Raw genomic sequence first — 22,549 nt, forward strand, 5'->3', positions numbered from 1 at the left:
TGCGGTCTTCCTCTGTGAAACAGCTTTGGAAAAAGGTGTTTAGTATTTCAGCTTTACGCGTGTCATCCTCTGTTTCAATGCCATCATCATCCCGGAGTGTCTGGATATGCTGTTTCGAGCCACTTACTGATTTAACGTAAGACCAGAACTTCCTAGGATTTTCTGTCAAGTCGGTACATAGAATTTTACTTTCGAATTCGTTGAACGCTTCACGCATAGCCCTCCTTACGCTAACTTTGACATCGTTTAGCTTCTGTTTGTGTGAGAGGTTTTGGCTGCGTTTAAACTTGGTGTGAAGCTCTCTTTGCTTTCGCAGTAGTTTCGTAACTTTGTTGTTGTACCACGGTGGGTTTTTCCCGTGCCTCACAGTTTTACTCGGCACGTACCTGTCTAAAACGCATTTTACGATTGCCTTGAACTTTTCCCATAAACACTCAACATTGTCAGTGTCGGAACAGAAATTTTCGTTTTGATCTGTTAGGTAATCTGAAATCTGCCTTCTATTACTCTTGCTAAACAGAAAAACCTTTCTCCTTTTTTTATATTCCTATTAACTTCCATATTCAGGGATGCTGCAACGGCCTTATGATCACTGATTCCCTGTTTTGCATATACAGAGTCGAAAAGTTTGGGTCTGTTTGTTATCAGTAGGTCCAAGATGTTATCTCCACGAGTCGGTTCTCTGTTTAATTGCTCGAGGTAATTTTCGGATAGTGCACTCAGTATAATGTCACTCGATGCTCTGTTCCTACCACCCGTCCTAAACATCTGAGTGTCCCAGTCTATATCTGGTAAATTGAAATCTCCACCTAAGACTATAACATACTGAGAAAATTTATGTGAAATGTATTCCAAATTTTCTCTGTTGTTCTGCCACTAATGCTGCTGAGTCGGGAGGTCGGTAAAAGGAGCCAATTATTAACCTAGCTCGGTTGTTGAGTGTAACCTCCACCCATAATAATTCACAGGAACTATCCACTTCTACTTCACTACAGGATAAATTACTACTAACAGCGACAAACACTCCACCACCGGTTGCATGCAATCTATCCTTTCTAAACACCGTCTGTACCTTTGTAAAAATTTCGGCAGAATTTATCTCTGGCTTCAGCCAGCGGAAGGAGACTACGCGATTTTACACTATTCAGGTACTAAAACGTGATGCTACAACTCTCAAATACTATAATACGCCCGACATTTATGAATTAAACAATGCAAGTACCAAAAACACGCAAAGAAATTAAGAATTAAATTATGTAACAAATGAGTGAGCTAGGAGTATACGACTTGCTGCTGCAGCTGCTTATCCAACGGCGGCAGGGAGCACACTGACTGTGACCAACCGACACTGGCCGTTCAAAACAAAAACAGAAGACAAACGACTACGCGAATTTACACTATTCAGGTACTAAAACGCGATGCTACAACTCTCAAATACTATAATACGCCTGAAATTTATGAATTAAACAATGCAAGTACCAAAAACATGCAAAGAAATTAAGAATTAAACTATGTAACAAATGAGTGAGCTAGGAGTATACGACTTGCTGCTGCAGCTGCTTATCCAACGGCAGCAGGGAGCACACTGACTGTGACTGAAAAGATTACCAGGAAGCATATTAATTCTGCTGAGAGAGAGATTATTTTTTTAAGCCAGATGAGATGATATGTCACACCATATGGCTTGAACAGATAGTGACATTATTGTATGTACTATAAAATTGGCCGTGGCTATATGATGATACCAGAACTTAATAATACTTACAAGAATTTTGAAACAGAACACACACACACACACACACACACACACACACACTGTTTGTGTGTTTGGGGGGGGGGGGGCCATGTCTCTCTGGGCACTACGACCTGACTATCTTTTCCATATTATTGTAGTAGTAGTGTTGTTATTCCATGCTGGACTTCTAGTGTCTGATTTCTTGTTCAGATAGAAACAATATACAGGTGGCTGAAGTCTCTGTAAACTTCAGTCACATCGTTTTACCAACATACAATCCCATTAATGACATTCTTTTGTCAAATTACAGATGCATGGAAAGCTTTAGTCAAGATTTTATTTTGTTGTAGTTTTATTTGCTTCTGTTAAGTCACATTCTGTACAAAATATGTACTGTAATGCAGGACAAGTCAAAGGCTACATCTCTGCCTGTTAATTTTTTTGTCACACTTTTCAAGTACAGGAGTCCCATTAACTGTGTTGTTCATCATACTATGTTTTTGCCCCTACTTTCTCCATTCTCCTTATAGTGTGCTCCTGCAACTTTTCTTGAATCGTATTTCTCCTTTGTCAGGTCTCAGGAGTTTGGAAGACATGAAGACTGCTTATATATTAATAATGCAGACTCTTCTGTTGGTGATGAATAACATGATTTTTTAAATGACATGTTTGCCATTGACTGTATTATTTATTACAATTTCCGCAACTGCAGTTTCAAACTTTGCTCATTATTAAAGTGGTATAGTGCTAAAAGACGACTGTTGTCAACATCAATAAAGTGATTCAAATTGATGTGAGCCTCTGTAGATCATGTCAACATTTGTCATATAATCATTGGTATGCAATGTGCAGAATTAAATCCCTTGAAACTAGAGTTGTGCTTTCTGCACATATCAGCAATGTACACCTTACTGGTCAAAAATATGCTGGTTTCATGCATTATGTTCTGATGTGATGAAAGGTTGAAATTGCACTTGTGAAAATTGTAATAAAAAAAACAATCAGTGGCAAACATGACAGTTAAAAAACTCAGCAGGACTGTAATCTCAAAACAAATACAATTGTGTAGTGATTTTGATATGGAAATTGACATTTGTTATGAAAAGAGATCTGAAAAAATGATTGTTGCAGACAGTACAGCATTTATTTTTGTAACTCTCAAGAAAATTTGTTAATTTGAATTAATTTAAATTAATGTTTAAAATTGTATAATTTTAGGTTAAACCATGCTTCATTGAACGTGTACAGAATATAGAAGTATCATTAACCGATATTAGGAATGGAAATATGTATCCACCATTAGCAATTGTACCTGTTTATATTGTTGGAGTATTAGCTCCTTTGAAGGTAAGTTACTCTGCAACTCCTTTTGTAATGAATGCTATGCTGTATTATATTGTTTTCACTGCTTTATTAGCTATTGTGTAGAAATTATCATCAAATGCCATTGAGAATTTCATAGTTTCAGATAAACTGAGTTCTCTCTCATTACTGTTGAATGATCTACAATCTCATTCTGTTAAAAATGTTCAGGATGAAGATCTGGCAAAAGTGCTGCAGCGGTTTGTATGTGCCCTGCCAACATGTGGAGCTCCCTTAACATGTCTGGAAATGAGTGTGCATCTGCTATGCGTGGGTGTCGGTGGAGATGGGGGTCACTGCCGTGATGATGTTCTGGGAGCACTATGGGAGGCAGTCGTACACCCTAGAGCTGCAGTAAGACGTGCAGCTGCTGCACTGTTTGCAGTAACTGTGCCAGCCATTGGCGAGAAGCTGGTGGCTGCACGTGTTGTGCCAGCCCTTGTGACGCTGGGAAATGACCAAGATTTGTAAGTCTGTGGAGTGACATTGCTTCACAATTCTGTACAAAAGTTTTGCTAATTTACTGTAAAATATTGTCACCACAATTTTGTAGTGTGAGATAGTGATGTAGGGCTTGTAAATCTTATACATTGTGATTGAAAGGCCTTTTCTACCACTTTGTTGATTTGATATATTGCCTTCATCATGAGCACCCACATAATAAAACTATACGTAAAATGCCTCTAGAGTAATCCACTGATCTCACAAAGCGCATGTGTTAACTGTATCACAGTTACTGAATATTCGGTGATGGATACCACAAGGTAATTTTAAAAATGTGTGTTCATCTTTCTGCTTTAAATATTGTTAACAGAACTTACTGAAGATGAAGACTTAATGAATTATTTCAAGTCTTAAACATGGAAAAACTTCATAAACAGATAACAAGATCTACTCACCACATAATGGACACACTGAATCACGTTCACACAAGTACTACCCACACACACAGGGCCACTATCTCTTGGGCACTGGGGTTTGACTGTGTCTGCGTCTGATGTGAGCAGCAATTTGCTGTGTTGGGTTGTGGGGGTAAGGAGGCAGCATGGGGCAGGGAGGGGAGGGGGGAGATAACAGGCAGGGGTGGGAGAAGGTGCTGTGCTGCCTGTGGCAGTGAGGGAGGTAGGATAGGGCCACTAGGTACAGTCTCGGGATGCTGTGCTTGAGAAAGGGGGTGAAGTGGGGAGGAGAATGATGGGAAGGAGAGGAGGAGGAAAGACTAGTAGGTGCATCGGCAGGATAGAAGGTGTGAGTAGTGCTGGAGTGGGAACAGGGGAAGGGGATAGATAGGTGGAGGACAGGGACCACCAAAGGTTGAGATAAGGGAATACATTAATGAAGGGTATGTTGTAGGGAGAGTTCCCATCTGTGCATTCCAGAAAAAGCTTGTGTTGGTGGAGGTTGTGAACCAGTTACTAAAGTGAAGTGTATCATGTTGGACATGTTCAGCAACTGGGTGGTCCAGCTATCTCTTGACCACAGTTTGGCGATGGTCATTCATCTAGACGGACAGCTTGCTAGTCTTCATGCCCATGAAGAAAGTGACACCATATCTGCCACTTAGTTGGTAGATCACTTGGGTGGTTTCGCAGGTGGCTCTGCCTGTGATGGTTTAAAAGATGCCTGTGACAGGACTGGTGCAGACGGTAATGTGAGGATGTATGCAACGGGTCTTGCATCAAGATCTGTTTAGGGATATGGGTCTTGAGGCAATGGGGTGGAATCAACGATGGAGTAGGCATGGACAAGGATATTGCATAGATTTGGTGGGTGGTGGAATACTGCTGTGGAAGGGGTGAGGAGGATTTTCCTTATTTTGGGGCACAATGCAAGTTAATCAAAACTTTGGTGGAGAATGTGATTCCCTTGCTCTGGTCCTGGATGCTACTATGTCAGGAGAGGAGTATGCCTTTCTACCCAGAGAGTGGTTATGTGGGAGGTGTTAGGTGACTGGAGAGACAAGGCATAGGAGATCTGTTTGGGGACATGACAGGGAGGATAATTTTGGTCTGTGAAGGCCTCTGTGAGACCCTTTGCATATTTGGAGATCGACTGCTCATCACTATAGATGCAATAACCATAGGTGGCTAAGCTGTGAGGGAGGGAGTATCCTCGATGGTTCAGAAGTAGCATTCTTGAGATGGAGCTCATCATCAGCGAAGGTGGCTTATTGGGTTGAGGACTACCAGGTGAAGCAAATGGGACAGAAGCTATGGATGTTCTGGAGGAATGTGGATGCGATGCAACTCTCCAGTCACCTCCTCCCTCCAACATACCCATTTTCCAGCCATAAATGAGCACTCCACCAGTGACTCAGTACCCACCCATTCCTTTGCATGGCTCATATCCCTACAATAGACCTAGATGCAAGACCTGTCTCATACATCCTCCAACTCCTACCTACTCCAGTTCTGCCGCAGACATCTAACCCAGTGGTTGGCAAGTCGTGGCTTGCGAGCCACATGCAGCTCTTTGATCCCTTGAGTGTGGCTCTTCCACGAAATACAGTGCAAATGAACCTTCATGGTCCATAGACAGCAGTTGGTTTTCGAGCTGAGCGAGTCTATTTTGAAAAAGTGGCATTAAACAGGGGTGTAGAGATTGCTTGTAACAGTATCTTCAAAAGTGTGAGTGGGTTGGAGTGGGATGAGGGAGGGGGGAGGGGGGACGGATTGTGCTTTGAAATGGGGCATGTGAGATGATTTTTAGTGTGGCACAATTGACAGATAATGAAGTAGTTGGGGTATCTATTCCATTGCAATGTGCGAAACAGTTTCTCATGATGTGTGGGATAAAGCGTTCAATTTGGTGAAAGAAGAAGAAATTTATGTTTTAATGAACTAACTAGCAAACAGTTTGAAAGAAATTTAATATTAATTCTCAGTCGGAAATACGTGAAACAGATTATCTAAACGACAAAGAAATATAAGCTTGTGCAGTTACATATAGTAATTTTCCTAGATATGACTGGATTTCTTATTTCAATGTTTACATACTTCGATGATTTGTCATTATCTTTAGGCACGTGCTCTGAAACAAAGATAGTTTGCTGTTGTTTCCGTATATTCATGCGAACTATCACTTTCAAGCATAAAGTTTTCAAGAGTAAACTGAGAAGTTGTCTTATTTCTGAGAACCTGATTACCCAAAGGAGATGCGAAATTATCGTTCTTACTTTTTGGTAGCCCAGTCATTGTCATGACTTAATTTCTATCAATAAAGAATACTGTTTTTATGTACTATAATATGTTTTGTTCAGCCTGTCTCAGTTTTAACTAAGACTTACAACTATAAATACAGTTTATTAAGTTAATTTTAGGGAGCATTGTGGAATGAAAGAAGATGTACTGTTGATTATTAAAAAGCTATGTTGAGATGGTTTGGACATAGAGACAGTATGAAGGAAAGGAGAGAGCCGAAACAAGCATATAAGATGAGTGTTGCAGGGACAGTTCAAAGGGGTTGACCTGAGCCAATGTACTGTATTCATATTGAGGATGTTTTTAGCAAAGGCCATCTTATGAATGTCCTAATTAAGTAAAAAATTATCTAACTATGCACATAGTGTTTTTTTTTTAATTGACCCTCGAAAGATATTTCAATCTTTGGGCTATTGATAGTTGTTTTTTTTTGTCAAGTGAGTTTGCCGACAATTGTTCTACCCCATCAAAGACAGGTCCACCTGTGAGAGCAGACATGTGATCTACCAACTAATCTGCAACCAATGTGCTGCTTTCTATGTGGCATCACGTCTAATGTCCTGTCCGTCCACATGAGTAGTCACTGCTAAACTGTGGCCATCTGGTGGCTTGACCAACTATTTTACTGAAAATGCTTCCCAACACAGTGTGCTTCATTTCAATGACTGCTTCAGAGCTTGCGCCATCTGGAGTCTTTCTATCAACACTAACTTTTCTGAACTGTTTGGATGGGACCTGTGCCTGCAACATATGCTCCTATCCTTCCTTCTGATAACCTCTGGGCCTCACCTTTCATTAGCTTGTGTCATCCACCTGCCTATCCCCTTTCCTACTCCCACTCTAGCACTACACATTCCTTCTATCCCCTCCCTCCCCTTCCCCCTCCAGGAAAGCCTCCCTGGCCTATCCCCACCACATCCCTGCAGCTCTCACAGACATGTCTGTGAGTGAGATGATGAAGTAGGGTAAGAAAACAAGCAAATTTTTCTTTTCCTGCATTCAGTATCTAAACAAAAAGAAAGTGAAAGGAATTATTAAGAAAAGTATAATGTGTGACTCAACATTCTTTGTTTAACTTTTCATTAGCTTGATGTTCAGCTGCCAGTGTAGTACTGAGATGTACTGTTCAAAAATGAGATGTGCATTGTACTTGTAATGCTTGTAACACATTGTTATTTTATGGTGGAGAGGGACTGTTGTTGAAATTTAAACATGGAGACATATTTGCTTCTTGCATACATTTTAAACCGCTTACAATTAGTTTACCATGCCACAGTGTCACTATGATGTGCTGCAAGCCACATTGAGACTATTCTTTGAAGAAATACTTGGTCTCCTTAAAAAAGTCAGCATATTCCTTCCTTGTAATGTGTTTCTTTCTAGATGTCTTGTTCAGTTACACCATAGTATCAAAATTTTTGTGGATTATAACATATTCAAGAAAATTCATTTACTCTTTATAGAAACTGACATCTGTAAATCTGTTTTTAGGGGAGTCAGGACTGCTACTATTCCGGCTTGTGGAAAAGTTATAACCAGTATAGCAATTAAGGAGGTAAGTCCATACTATAAGCAGTAATAAAAGTGAATTATGTTCTTAAAAGCAGAAGTCCCTTCCATAGTCCTTTAGAGAAAACTGGCCAAGCAGTCAGCACCACATGCTATCACATTTATATGTAATTCAGATGTATGTTGCCAGATTTAAAAAATAAATAAATAAATAAAAATAAAATACATTTCAATTGAGCATAACTTCTTTGGTTTATTGTAGAAATATTTGTGGGCACTGTAGAAATTAATTTACATTAATAAATTTGTTAAAATAGACCATAACCTGTTTGTACCTCTGAGTACTTAAGTGTTCACCTGAGTGTAACCATTACTTAATGCTAAGCATTATTTGCGGGATCCCAGATAACCAAAGCAAACAAGACTTTCCATTGAATTTTCAGGTAGGTTGGGAGAGAGCAGCATGGGAATTTCTGGGTGTGTTAAAAATGCTAATAAATGTGAATGCACAGTGAGCAAAATAAAATTGTCACCAAAGCTCACCTACAAATAAAACCTACAGAAAGTGAACACAATAAAAATATCACCATTTGGGGGAAACCTGATACCATGTTAAAGATGATATATTCATTTTTTTTTGGGGGGGGGGGGCAAAGGGAATATAAATTAAACTTGGAAAACAATTTTCAAGTGTAGAAATAAGAGCATAACTATAGAAAAAATTGCATCAAAACTTCACACATGCTAAAACTTCACACATGCTAGAAGAATTTTTCACCGGAGTTGTAGGCGAAGAGTGAGAATTTGATTTAAGACTAATGGACACTTGTTTGCATACTTTTCAAGAGTTAAAATCATGTGTACTGACATCATAAAGTAGTTTCTTGCTGCCCCTAAGCACTATAGTCCCCTTATTGACTTTCAGTTTTGTTAATGTTCTAAATAACATTGTAAATAGTCAACAAAAATAACAGTATTTCCTTCTCATCCCATCCAGTGAGTCTCCCCTCACCTGGGTTTCTGGGTGACTTTTCTGAACTTTCCCATTTCCTAAACGTCACCAATAATTTTCCTTCACCCCTCTTCGTTGCCCTTCAACCCTTCTGTCGGAGGAAGGAGCCACTGGCTCTGAAAGCACGCAAATTTAAATACCTTAATATGTGCAGTCTCCTGCTACCGCTTGGTGAGTTGACTTTTTATCCATCCAGTTACATTGTACTGAAAATAGTCGGTAGAGCTAGGAGGAGAGAGCAGTCACCTGCAGCAACATCCATAGTGTATACCTTGTACACAGGATTTACCATTCTTCCTTAAAGAAGTGAAAGTGTGTGTGTATTTGCCTGCGTTGAGTGGCAGTTGTGTACATTATTATATACTCTCTCACTCACTCCCCATCCCACGAAAAAATGTTTACATACTTTATAAGAGTTCTCTCTCTCTCTCTCTCTCTCTCTCTCTCTCTCTCTCTCTGTGTGTGTGTGTGTGTGTGTGTGTGTGTGTGTGTGTGTGTGTGTAGAGGATCACACTTTAGAGTTTTCGCTTTTGTTTTGTAATAATGCCTCCAGTTCTGGCTAAAAGAACCAGAGCTAGTTTTTATTTCTCTTGTTTTTTATTTATGTGTTTTCATTTTATAAGTTTATGCCACTTAAAACATCCCAGTTTATATTTGGAACTCTTGCTGTTGTCTACTTATTGTTACTCAATTAGGAGGCGACCACGTAGGTTAGTACATTTATTTGTGGTTTTATGTAGGAGGAATATGAACAATGTAGGAAAAAGACAGATGCTACTTACCATAAAGAAGACGTGTCAAGTTGTAGTCAGGCACAATTTGGCTGTAGCCTTCATCAGTACACCACACACACACACACACACACACACACACACACACACACACACACCCCTCACACACGCATGACTACCAACTCCAGCATCTCGGACCGGAATGCAACATCACATGGGATTTGCAAGCAACAATCTGGAGGGGGCGGGGAACGGGATGGGATAGCAGTGTATGAGTGGGTACAGAGATGAGCACTGTGTGGTGGACTGTGCACAGACTAGACTGGCAACATGCGCAGCATCAGGAGGTTGTTGGGCAGGGCACAACATGCAGCTGAATATAACACTCTTGATTTCAGTGGCTGCTTCACTACCCGAGCCATCTAGATCCTTCCCTTCACCACCAGCTTTTCTGAACTGTATAGATGGGAGTTATCCTTATGACACATACTCTGCTCCCGCAATTATCCCAGACTCAACCTATGGTAACATACTGTCCCCATACTCTCCACCCAACAGTTTCCATTCCCTTTGTCCTAGCATCTATGCCACATTCTCCCGCTCCTCTCCTTTTTTGCTCCTTTTTCTTTTTTTTGCCTCTGTGACCCACAACCTCCTGACACTGTGCATGTTGTCAGTCTCATCCCTGCACAGTCCGCAACCTGACGTGTCTTCTTTACAGTAAGTAGCAATCTTTCTTTTGCTACATTGTTGATATTCCTACCTGGAGTTCCATTGTCTGATTTATGTAGAAGAAAATTGAAAGGTACTGTGCTTGTTTGGTGTAGACTTAAGGTGGAGTGATTTCTGGGCAGATGCAGCCAAAAAAGTTTTGTTGACCATGGTTGACAGGCATCAGCCTGCTGTTGTTGTGTTGAGCACCAATGTCAAAAGCTGTAGCATCTTTGATCTAACTGAAATCCCCTGGAAACCCCAATGTCTTTGTATTTTCTGATACACATAATTGACCACTTTATCACTTGAGGATAAGTGTTGGATAGTTGTGGGTACCTGTCTGAGAGGAAGTCAGATATGGGAACTGGCCACAAGGTTGCCCCCTTACACCTTAGCAACAGGTACAAGGTGCTGGGATGCCTCACCTTTTTACTGTGATGTTCGGACAAGCACAGAGAGTAGATGCGTTGGTCATAGGGAGCTCCTGTGTTAGAAGGTTAATGGAGCCACTCAGAAAATTGTCACACAGGTTAGGAAAGAAGGCTGCTGTGTGTCACACTGGATGCAACCTGCTGAAAATCGCAACTCATGTCTGTACAAATGATGCTTGTTGCCTGAGTGCTGTGGCCATCCTTGGTTCCTTTAGATAGTTTGTTGAACTAATTGAAGAGAGCAAGCCTTGTTGACAGGGTGAAGTAGGGTCCATAGTTTCCACCATTCTGCCCTCAGTTGCAGCCTTTTAGTTGGACCTGTGAAGTAGGTATAAATCAGAAACTGTGATGATTCTGTGATGAACGTGTATATAGATTTCTCAACCACTGTTATCAGGAGGAGAACTGCATGTCTTCTCTCAGTAGGTCAGACATGTGCTAAACAAAGGAAGAATCTACATAGGTAGCAGAAACGTTTTTCTCTTTTATGGCTTCACTACAGATCAGTAAGAGAAAATGTTGATGTTCTTTTAGTAAATTGCAGGTTTAGAGCTGTTAAAGAACTGACATGAGGACAACGTCTTAGAACTTGTTATAAGTAACACAAATGAACTTTTTGAAAGAGTTAACACGGAGGGGCAAATCAGTGACCATAAGGCAGTCATAGTATCAGTGGCTGCAGGTGTTACAAACAGTGCTAAGAAAGATAAGAAAATATTTTTGTTTAGAAAGAGTGACAGAAAACAAATTGCAGAGTATCTGAACAATCAACATTAGATATTTATCTCTGGTAATGATGATGTGAAGCGCAAATAGATAAATTCAGAAATACTGTATGATGTGTCTTACACTTGTATGTGATGAGCAGAGTTGTGAGGGCTGGGAAAGATCAGCCGTAGTTTTATTATAGTATGTCCAAGCTTGAAAACCTGTCCGTGGGCAAACTCATCATGCATGAGGAGTCAGACAGCCGGGCTGTAGCCTTTGTGAGAAAATAAGGCCATCTATCAGGTACAGTATACAACATGCAATTGCTCAGTGTAGTATCAGAACAGTCTGTTATATTGTGTTATGAAGTTAATATGAAAGCAAAGAGAGCTGTTCCACATATTTATGTGAATTAATATCATTTTACCAACAAAAACTGTCTGAAGCCAAAGTGAGCATAAGGAGAACAATGTGAGAGAGTTCATTGAATTCAAAAGTAATATTTTGTCAGGCAATCTGACCAAAAATCGTAAGAAGCTTTAGTCTATTGTAAAGTAAGGAAGTGCATCGAACCCATCTATTCAGTCACTTAGAGACCACATAGATGATAATGAAAGGCCAAAATATTGAATTTGGTCTCCCATAATTGTTTTACTGCAGAAGACATGGTCCCTCCTTTCAAGTCTCACGTGGATGCTGAAATTACAGATATTAAGCTAAGTGACTGTGAAATAGAAAATCAACTAAAACAGCTCATCAGTGCAAAGGAACCTGCACTGGAGGGGATATTGCGTCACTTCATAATGTAATGATGTTGTTGCACAAGACATCTTACATTTGAAAAAAGAAAGAGTGCAGAACACTGGAAATATTTTTTGTGTATATTTTTTGAAAGTATAGGTTGTGGTGACACAGTGGTCTGTAGTATAGCTGGAAGCTTAGTTTGGGTTGAAGGGTGCCAATTTGTTTGTGAGCCACGGACCTTTATCAGGTTTGATTAATAGAAGAGATAGACAAGATACAATGAAGAATGACTTGTGTTATCATGGGTTTGTTAGTAAGCCAAGAGCTTAACAGAGGTAGTCAATAAATTCCATTGACAAATGCAAGAGAGGTGTTAGGGATCTTGGAGAGATTTATTGTTCAAAGTTTCACAATGTTGCAAAAAGTTTAAGTCAAAATGTTACTTTGTCCCACATACGTTCAATACATCTCAACAGTACTTCAACAACACGCAGGTAGTTCATAGAAACATATGTCATGTGTTGAAAAATAGCAGCATGATACTGTTGCACCAGAGAGAATCTGTGAGTAAACAGGTTGTCTGTAACATACCATTGTGCCATCAGAGTGCCCTCAATCTCCACAAGCCATGACCTGTGGTCATACCCGATGGCTTCCCAGACTGACACCAAGAGTAACACCTGGAGACCTTTCCCCAGGTTGCCACCATACTCATTGACGATGGTGATCTGGGTTAGTGCAGAGCCATGATTTGTCACCGAACAGAATGCATCACCGTTTCTCAGTAATCCGAGCATCCTGAACATGGCACCACTCTAAACACAGCCATTTGTGTTGTTGTGTTAACAGCAGCGTATGTATGGGATGGTAATTCCCTAGTTCAGCTGCTACTAGTCTCCAAGCAGTGGTGCAGAATTACACAGAATGTTACAGGGAGTCCATTAGTTATTTTCTGATGACAGGTGCAGATGTGAAGTGACTGCAATGTGCTCGGTGCACTGTATGGTGATCCTCCCTTGTGATGGTCAGGTGTGGTTGATCAGAACCTTGATGATGACTATGCCTACCTTCACGTTCCCATGCATTCCAACATTGGGCTACATCATGACTGAACGAGATATTGCTCAATTTGATCAGCCAGCCAAGTGGAGACCCACAATGACACTCCTTTCAAACTATGTCTAGTGCTGATAATTGCCATCCCACGTATGTGGCATCTCCTTGTCTTTCACACTGTTCACTCAACAACTGAGCTGTTCTTGCCCCTGATGTGATCTATCAGGCCTGGTAGCAACAGTAAACATGAACAACACTAATGCAGTCTGGTGGCCATTCTATCTGTCACAAGGAATTGCAACCCTAATCTTGGGACAAATTCTTGAGTGTTCTGATTGTTTTGGGACTTTTTGATTGCTGGAAGAGAGAGAGAGAGAGAGAAGGTCTAATGAAGAGCGGTATGCATTACGGTATCAAAGGTTTGTTTAGTAAGTGTGTGCACTTGTGCTCAATAAATTCTGTTGGCAAATTCGAGGAAGTTGTTGTGTATCTTGGAGAGGTTTACTGTTGAAATTTCAGAATGTTTCAAGAAGGGTTATATTACCTCTTCCCTCACGCAACTCAGGAAATGACCATAACCAGAAAATCAGAGAAATTAGAGCTCTTATGGAGGCTTACCAATAGCCATTCATCCCATGCACCATTTGGGAATGGAACAGACAAGGGAGGATATGATAGTGGTGGCAAAAGTACAGTCTGCATCACACAGAAATGTGGCTTGCTCATTACAGATATAGACAAAACCTAATGTGAATGTAGATGTAGACAGTAAAATGTGATAATGCAAAGTTTTCCTGCAGAAGTGTAGGCAATATCTTGAACTGTCAGTCATACTTAAGCAATTCAAAATCTTCTGTGACTATAAGTTCAATCAGATTAGAATGGTTTACATTGTGTTCATGGATGCATAGTGTGGAGATCATTCTGAATGAGGAATATACCAGAAAAAGAAAAATATGGTATAATTAATCTACACAAGAACTGATATACTGAGATTCAATCTTGTTGCATGCATTGTAAGTGAAGTACTGCTCAGGCGTATAGAATAAGTCGTACATTACAAATGCATTTCATTTAAAAATTAATACTACACTTGTCATAAATGTGTAGATGTATATATAATGAATTGCTAAAATATTTTAGACCATTACACCAAGCATTTCCAAAAGAAAAGAATTAACAATATATACCTATTCTGATCATATTAATCTACTTAAAACATGTAGAAGTTAAATACTAGACATACATTATTGTATGTACTAGTAATAATGTTGCAGTCATCAGCCCTTTAACATCTACTACTGAATGAAAGTGTCATCTTTATTTTTACGAAACCTACTGCCCTTAGCTATATGTAACCCCATCTTTCCTGCATGTTTTTACCCCCTTTCCACTAGTTTATCAACTCTGTCTTTTCTCATCTCTTGGAATACAGCAGAGTAGTTGCTTTTTCTGTCTACTATCCCTCTACCTGAGTGCTTTCCTGCCCACTTCCATTAAATTTTTGTTGCCATTACCTCACTCAAATATGTTACATTTGTTTGTTTTCCTATATCTCCTAATAATTCCCAGCATACATCTCTGTAATGCATCCTAAGCAGCCCAAAGTTTGTAGACAGTTTTTGCTTGAGAAGTCCGTGGATCACTGACAAAGTCAAAACTGCTAATACAAAGTGACTGTAAATTTTCGATCTCGCACTCATTGAAAGATTAGTGTTGAAAAGGCCCTATCTGATTTACCAAAACCCAGACCATTTTTAGTTTTCTTTTCCTGACCACAAGGCATTGTCTTCAATGGCCCCAAGTATTAACACAACAACTGGTTGTACAACTTAGTGATTTGCACTATTTTTACTTTTATTTTGTTTTAAACATTTTTGGAAGGTGGCTATCAGCAGTCATCAAGTAATGTATAAAACACATGTTTGACCATCAGCTGCTTTTATTGTAACCCCAAATATCAACCAGTCTCAGTCATGGACCATCTCCACATATAAGGGTTAAAATGTTTTAAGCCACCACATTACATTTGTCATTACTTTAATAATGTGTTGAGCAGGTCTTAAATATCAATATATGACACAGGACTTTTACAAGAAAACATACTAATACTAAGTGTACACAGAGCATATGGCAATTATGTCAAATTTACTCTCAGCTCATCAGGTAAGCTGCAGAGTATTTTTATCTGTGGATGAAGTCTTCATAGTGATCTTCAGCCCTTCTTTGTTTGATCATCATCTTGTTTCCTGTACTTGCTGTACAAGATATCTTTTATTCGTAAGCCACAGGTGTGGGAAGCTTTTTAACCATTTTTTTCTTGAATGGTTAACAATACACGTACATATACTGTATATTTATTTATTTATTTATTTTTCCAGATCCATGCCAAGGTATATCTCCAACTTCAGAGTATAATGGCAGATGCAGGAACAAGAGATAATCACAGTTCACTGATACAGCTTGTAAAAACAATGGGTTCCATTGTTACTGCATGTGAACCAGCATTTCGAGATGATGGTAAAGTGTTATATTCAGAATAAATACAGTCAAGTAGTAGATTTGATTATGCATTTAGAAGGGGAGAAATTTTCTTTAGCTGCTTTTCATGCAAGATAAAATTTCTGTAATATTCTAAATGCATTCAAGGATGATAAATTACCTTGTAGTGCTATTTCTGTTTCCATCTTTCTTTTTATTTTACTGTAGTACAACTAGGAGCCATGTGTGGGTCACCTCATAGTTTTGAAGGGGGATGAACATAATTGTAGGTCATAAAAGGTAATTTAAACCTAGCAATGGAAGCTCCAGTTTTGAATTTCAGTAATATAAGGAAAAAGACACACTGATACTGACCGTAAAGGTGACACATTGCGTTTGCAGAGAGGCACAACAAAAAGACAGTTACGAGGGCATTTGAAAAGTCTGTGCAAAGTCCGCCGGCATGTATCGAGGTCATGTTTAGTTAGTAACATCTTCGGAAAGGATACGTTCCAAGTTTCAGCCATATTGGTCTACTTCTTTGTGTTTGGCATTCATGTGAATTAAGGAAGTAGAGTGATTGTCAAAAAATGGACGAAAAAGAATTTAATGTGGTGATTAAATATTACCGTATGAAAGGCAAAACGCCTCAGGAGACTAAAGAGAAGCTTGATAAACATTATGGTGACTCTGCACCTTCGATTAGAACAGTTTACAAGTGGTTTCAAAATTTTCAGAGCGGCCATATGGGCACAGGTGATGCTGAGCGTTCTGGACGCCCTGTGGAGGTTACGACTCCATAAATCATTGATAAAATCCATGATATGGTGATGAATGACAGAAGAGTTAAGGCACATGAAATTGCTGGTTCTATGGTCATCTCGAATGAATGGGTACGTATTATTTTGCATAAATATTTGGACATGAGAAAGCTATCCGCAAGATGAATTCCACGATTGCTCACACTTGACCAAAAACGGAATCGTGTGAAGAGTTGCAAGGATGGTTTGCAGCTGTTCAGGAAGAATCTGCAGGACTTTAAGAGTCGTTTTGTCACTGTAGATGAAACATGGATACATTACTATACTCCTGAGACCAAACAACAATCTAAACAATGGGTTACCAAGGGAGAATCTGCACCAAAAAAGGCGAAGACCATTCCTTCAGACAGGAAGGTTATGGCTACTGTCTTTTGGGATTTCCAAGGGATAACCTCATTGACTATCTGGAGAAGAGTAAAACTATTACAGGTGCATATTATTCACTGTTATTGGTCCATTTGAAAACCGAGCTGCAAGGAAAACGCCGGCGATTGGACTGCAAAAAAAGTCCTTTTCCATCATGACAATGCACCAGCACACGCCTCAGCAGTTGTGGTTGCAAAATTAATGGAAATAGGATTCCAACTAGTTTCATATCCCCCCTATTCTCCATAGTTGGCTCTCTTGGGCTACTATTTGTTCCCCAATTTGAAGAAATGGCTGGCGGGACAAAAGATTTTATTCAAACAAGGTGGTGATTGCAGCAACTAGTAGCTATTTTGCAGACTTGGACAATTCCTATTATTCGGAAGGGATCAACAAATCAGAACAGTGTTGGACGAAGTGTATAAGTCTAAAAGGAGACTATACCGAAAATAGTTTTTATTTTTGCACGGAGATGTCAAATGCCCCTCATACATATTTAGGTATCGGTTGAAAACGAAACACACACACACACACACACACACACACACACACACACACATATTCATTCACACAAGGAAGCACACCTCATGCATACATGACCACCATCTCTAGCAGCTAGGACCGAGATGCAGCTGTCATGTAGAACAGAAGCAGAAATCTGGAGATGGCAATGAAGGGTAAGGGATAGCAGGGTACGGGTGGGGGGTGGGGGTGGGAGGGGTGGGGGAGTGCTGTCTGGCAGAACATGCAGAGACTAGTAGGAGGCATGACAAGACTGCAACTGGTGCAGCATCGAGAGGCTGTGGGGAATGGTAGGGAGGGGACGGGGGGGGGGGTTGGGGGGGGGGGGGGGACTGGTGGTGTGCTGGCAGAGGGTGGCACAAAGAGAGGGTGAGGAGATGGGAATAACTATGAGGTGGTATGACAGAGGGGGTGAAACTGTTGGGTGGAGAATGTAGGGACAGTAGGCTACTGTAGGTTGAGGTCAGGATAACAAAACAGTCTCTGCTTCCAGAATTATCCCAGCCTCAACCTGCAGTAACCTACTTTTGCCACCCCCTGCACCCAACAGTTTCCACCCCCTCTGTCCTATCATTTCCTTGCTATTCTTGTCCTCTCATGCTCATTGTTTGCTGTCCTCTGCCAATGCACCCACCCATCTTTACCCTTTCCCGCTCCTTTCCTTTTCCACTCCCCAGTGCCTCGTCTGTCCTCCTCCCTGTCTTACAGTCTCATGACACTGCATCTTTTGGCAGTCTTATGTACCCTACAATACCTTTCCCTTCCCCACCACCATCAGATTGCTGCATCCACTCTGTGTGACAGTTGCATTCCAGTCCAAGCTGCCAGAGATGGTGATCAAGTGTGCACAGGTGTGCTTGCTTGTGTTAATGAATATTGTGTGTGTTTCCTTTTCTGAAGAAGGCTTCATTGTACATACAGTAAAAAAAGACTTAGTCATTAAACCGAATTCTGAGCTCAATATGATCTCTGGAATAAAGCAATTAGTGATATATCGCATTATCCAGTTTACATCTTGACCACACACACAGATATCTATTGTAATTTAACAGTCAGTCGCAGGTAAACACACTGTACGGTATTATTTTTTTAAATAGTCAGAACTGTCCTACTGATAACAATGCTTCTCCTCATATGAAGGGGTCTGCAGAAAAGAGTGCTAACCCACTGAGCATATTATATGTTTGGTTAAATTCAAAGAGAACAACATAAATATGATATTGGTTTTCCAATAAAACACATGTGTCTGATACACACAAAATTTATACATTCCTCTTATTCTTGGCATACCATGTCTGTCTCTCTGTGAAGAAAATCATCTTTCACTTTATCATCTCTTCCTTGCAGTTTTTTAACTATGTCATGCAAATCTTCCATTGTCATAATTTCATAAGCTACTTGACATTCTGTAACAGTTTCCGTTAATGCATCCCTAAATTTGATATGAATCCATTAGGTTTCAGAGTTTCAAATTTTACTTCGCCATTTATTACATCTGATTTGAACTTCTACTGCATCAACATATCCAACATTATCAGAAAAGACAGCTACATCATCAATATTACTTCACTGTTTGCATCATTAGCATGTCCAGAATTAACAATTTCATTGAAATTCACTTCAGCATTATTCCAAATAAAAACATCAATATTATCAACAACACAATAACCAGCAACAATATCATAATAAATATCTTGCAATGTTAACTGAATTTTGTGTTGGTGCTTGATGGCAGAACATAACATAATAATATGAAATAGGAAACACTTTCCTGATGTTCTGAGGAATATTATTTAGTTGATCTCAAATAAGTTTTCTGGCCATCCTCAGGTGACAACTGGAGGTTGCAAATCACTGATAAAATATCTTTTACCTGTGAAACTGTAGAATACTAACCTGCATTGACATACACTTTTATCACTGCTGTATTTAGTCTGTTATACTTAATCATATTATCTTATCGCTGGCAATATTCACACACTTTAATTGCTTCCAGTATGGAACATTCAACTCTTAGCTTTTGATTTTTTTGTTGATCTCATCCCTAATTTTGCCATTTAACCAGATTTAATCCATTGAATTAAATTTGGTCTCATACTTCGGCTTGTTTTCAGTATCAGTTTAATATTTTCCAATGACTGGATGCTACTCATAAGTTCAACTTCTGGGTCCTCAATACTGTGTTTAATCACAACCAATTGACTATTCATTTTCACTGTAGCTTCGAGTAGTGAAGTTATGATGATCACTTTCATTTCACAGCTATCCATTGAACCTTATCTGGTTCATTATTTCAAAATTTATAGACCCTGTTGACTTTCACAGCAGTATTTATTCATTTTTATGTTATTGATAAACCAAACACAAGACTCAGAAACATGTTTCTGCATGAGACAGAACATTTTTTCGCTATTTTTACTTATTTTTAGTAATCCTGTCGCTTCGCGCGAAATAAATGAAGCCGGAGCATTGCTATTACTTAGACTGTGTGGCTGCCCACACTACTATCTAGTTCACTGGTACCTGGTGTGGACAGCTGCTGCTCGGTGGCACCACATGGATACATTGGCATATTATCCATGCCACACTCACTGTAGTTTCTGATGTCTTTGATGTTTTGTTATTTCACTTTGAAGGTAACTTAGTATTTACAACACCCCTATGTGTACAACTATATCTATATCATTATTCTGTAATTCACATTTCAGTGTTCAGCAGAGGATTCATAGAACCACATTGTCTATTTCTTGACCATTCCACTCTTGAAAAGCATGTGGAAAAAATGAACACCAAATCTTTTTGTGCAAGCTCTTGATTTCTCTTATTTTATACTATAGTGGTTTTTCTGTATGTAGTTGGCACCAGTAATGTGTTTTTGCATTGGGAAGGGAGAATTGGTGATTTAAATTTCTTGAAAAGATCTCTCTACGGTTAAAAACACCTTTGTTTTAAGTATTGCCACCCTAACTTGTGTATCATATCCATGAAACCCTCTCCCCTATTTTGCAACCTTACAAAACGAGCTGCCCTCCCTGAACTTTTTCGATGTCCTCCATCAATCCTGTACGATAAGGATCCCATGCTGCAAAGCACTACTGCAAAAGAGGAAGGACAAGCATAGTGTAGACAGTCTCTTTGGTAGATCTGTTGCATCTTTTAAGTGTTCTGCCAATAAAACAGTCTTTGATTCACCTTCCCCCACAACAGTTTCTATGTAATGTTCCAGTTTAAGTTGTTCATAATTGTATTTCTGAGTATTTAGTTTGAATCAATATCTTTTTAATTTGTGTGGTCATGTAACTGAATTTGAATGGATTCTTTTAATATTCGTGTGGGAGGGACTCTCATTTCTTTATTTTGTTAAGTCAGTTGCCACTTTTCACGTCATACAGAGTTCTTGCAAAATGATTTAGACATTTCATTTTAATCTTCTGATATCTGTATTAGACATTAAATGCATGCCTCATATGCAGAGAATTGTAGAGGGTTGCTTGGATTGTTGCCTAAATAATTTATATTGATTAAGAATAGCATAGGGCCTACAAAACTTTATTGGGAAACCCCTAGACATCACTTCTGATTCACCAGCCGTGTCATAAATTCAGTTGCACAACTGAACAATACTTCATAGGCACACAATTGATCAGAAGCTGCTTGTGAGGAGCTGTGTCAAATGCCTTCTGGAAATCTTGAAATATGGAATCAACTTGAAATCCCTGTCAGTAATATTAATTTCTTCATGTGAATAAAGAGCCAGCGGTGGTTCGCCAGAACATTTCCTAGTCTATGCTGGTTATTTGTCAATAAATCATTTTCTTTGAGGTATTTCCTAATGTTCAAACACAGTACATGTTCTAAAATCCTACTACAAATTGGTGTCAGTTTATGGGTCTATGATTCAGCAGATAACTGTTATTTCCTTTCTTGTTTACTGACATGACCTGTGCAGCTTTCCAGCCTTTAGTTATTGATCTTCCAGTGTGTGAGTGGTTGTTTATGGTTGCTAAGAATGGAATGTTTCATCAGTGTACTCTGAACGGTGTGGAATCTGGACCAGTAGATTTGTCTGTATTAAGTGACTCAAGTTGCTCCACAACACAAGGGTATCTAGTTTTAAGTTACTCATATTGGCAGATGTTCTCGATTCAAATTCTAGAGTATTTACTGCACTTTCTTTGGTGATTGGAACACTGGTCTAGTAACTCCCCTTTAGTGGCAACATCAATGATAACATTACCATTGCTGTTGTACATTGAAAGTATTGATTGTGTCTTGCTGCTGATATACTTTACTTACCACCAGAATCTCCCTCTTGAATTTTTCATCGTCTGCATAAAGTTCTGATGTTGCTCATTACCTGAATCATCACTTCAGGGTTGCTTTCAGTTTCGTTCACCAAATCTCAGACTAGCCCCCCATATTATGATATTCTACTAGTTAAAAGTTATAAATGTATTAGAATAAGTGAAATATACACAAATAAAGTTTGTCTAACACTCAATTCCTTTATTTACTGTCCAAATGCAGGCAATTTTCCAATTTCTCTGTATAAAATCATTGACCAATTTTATTGATTGGCGACTCCATGGAGTGCTGTGAAATTAGAAGGAAGGTCAGCAATAGCCATAATATTGATGGTTTATTGATTGCAAACTCGATTTTCAATCACATAGTGATCATCTACAGTGCTGTGGTGTACAAATTAAACCCATATGCACTTGTATCAAGTTATTATCAGTAACCAAAGCTAAGAAATGATCACAAAATTAAACCCATAGGCACTGGTATCAAGTTGTTATAAGTAACCAAAGCTAAGAAAAGATCACAATATTGTGATCATTTCTTAGCTTTGGTTACTGATAATAACATGATACCAGTGCCTATGGGTTTAATTTGTACACCACAGCACTGTAGATGACACTATGTGATTGAAAATCAATTTTGCTATCAATAAACCATCAATATTAAGGCCAATGCTGACCTTCCTTCTAATTCCAATTTTATTGGATAGTCAGAATAGTTATAAGGACTGTGTTAAAGGAATGTTTTTTTAAAAAACAAGAACTCAATTTAAAAGTGATTACAATTGATGTTTAACATACATTATGCAGAAATGCTAAAATCACACTCACACATGAACTGTCAAGCAATGACTGT

The 22,549-nt window shown here is 39.2% G+C and overlaps 1 protein-coding gene across 1 annotated transcript in view; it reads left to right on the forward strand.

Moving 5' to 3' along the window:
- Positions 1-22,549, forward strand: part of LOC126251847 (RAB11-binding protein RELCH homolog) — a 121,964-nt gene that overhangs the window by 82,411 nt on the left and 17,004 nt on the right. Inside the window, exons 14-17 of the mRNA XM_049952523.1 lie at positions 2,954-3,082; positions 3,269-3,564; positions 7,789-7,852; positions 15,584-15,722. Coding sequence (XP_049808480.1) covers positions 2,954-3,082; positions 3,269-3,564; positions 7,789-7,852; positions 15,584-15,722 — 628 coding nt within the window. The remainder of the gene's footprint in view (positions 1-2,953; positions 3,083-3,268; positions 3,565-7,788; positions 7,853-15,583; positions 15,723-22,549) is intronic.

This window comes from Schistocerca nitens, chromosome 4, assembly GCF_023898315.1.
Source record: "Schistocerca nitens isolate TAMUIC-IGC-003100 chromosome 4, iqSchNite1.1, whole genome shotgun sequence".
Taxonomy (NCBI): domain Eukaryota; kingdom Metazoa; phylum Arthropoda; class Insecta; order Orthoptera; family Acrididae; genus Schistocerca; species Schistocerca nitens.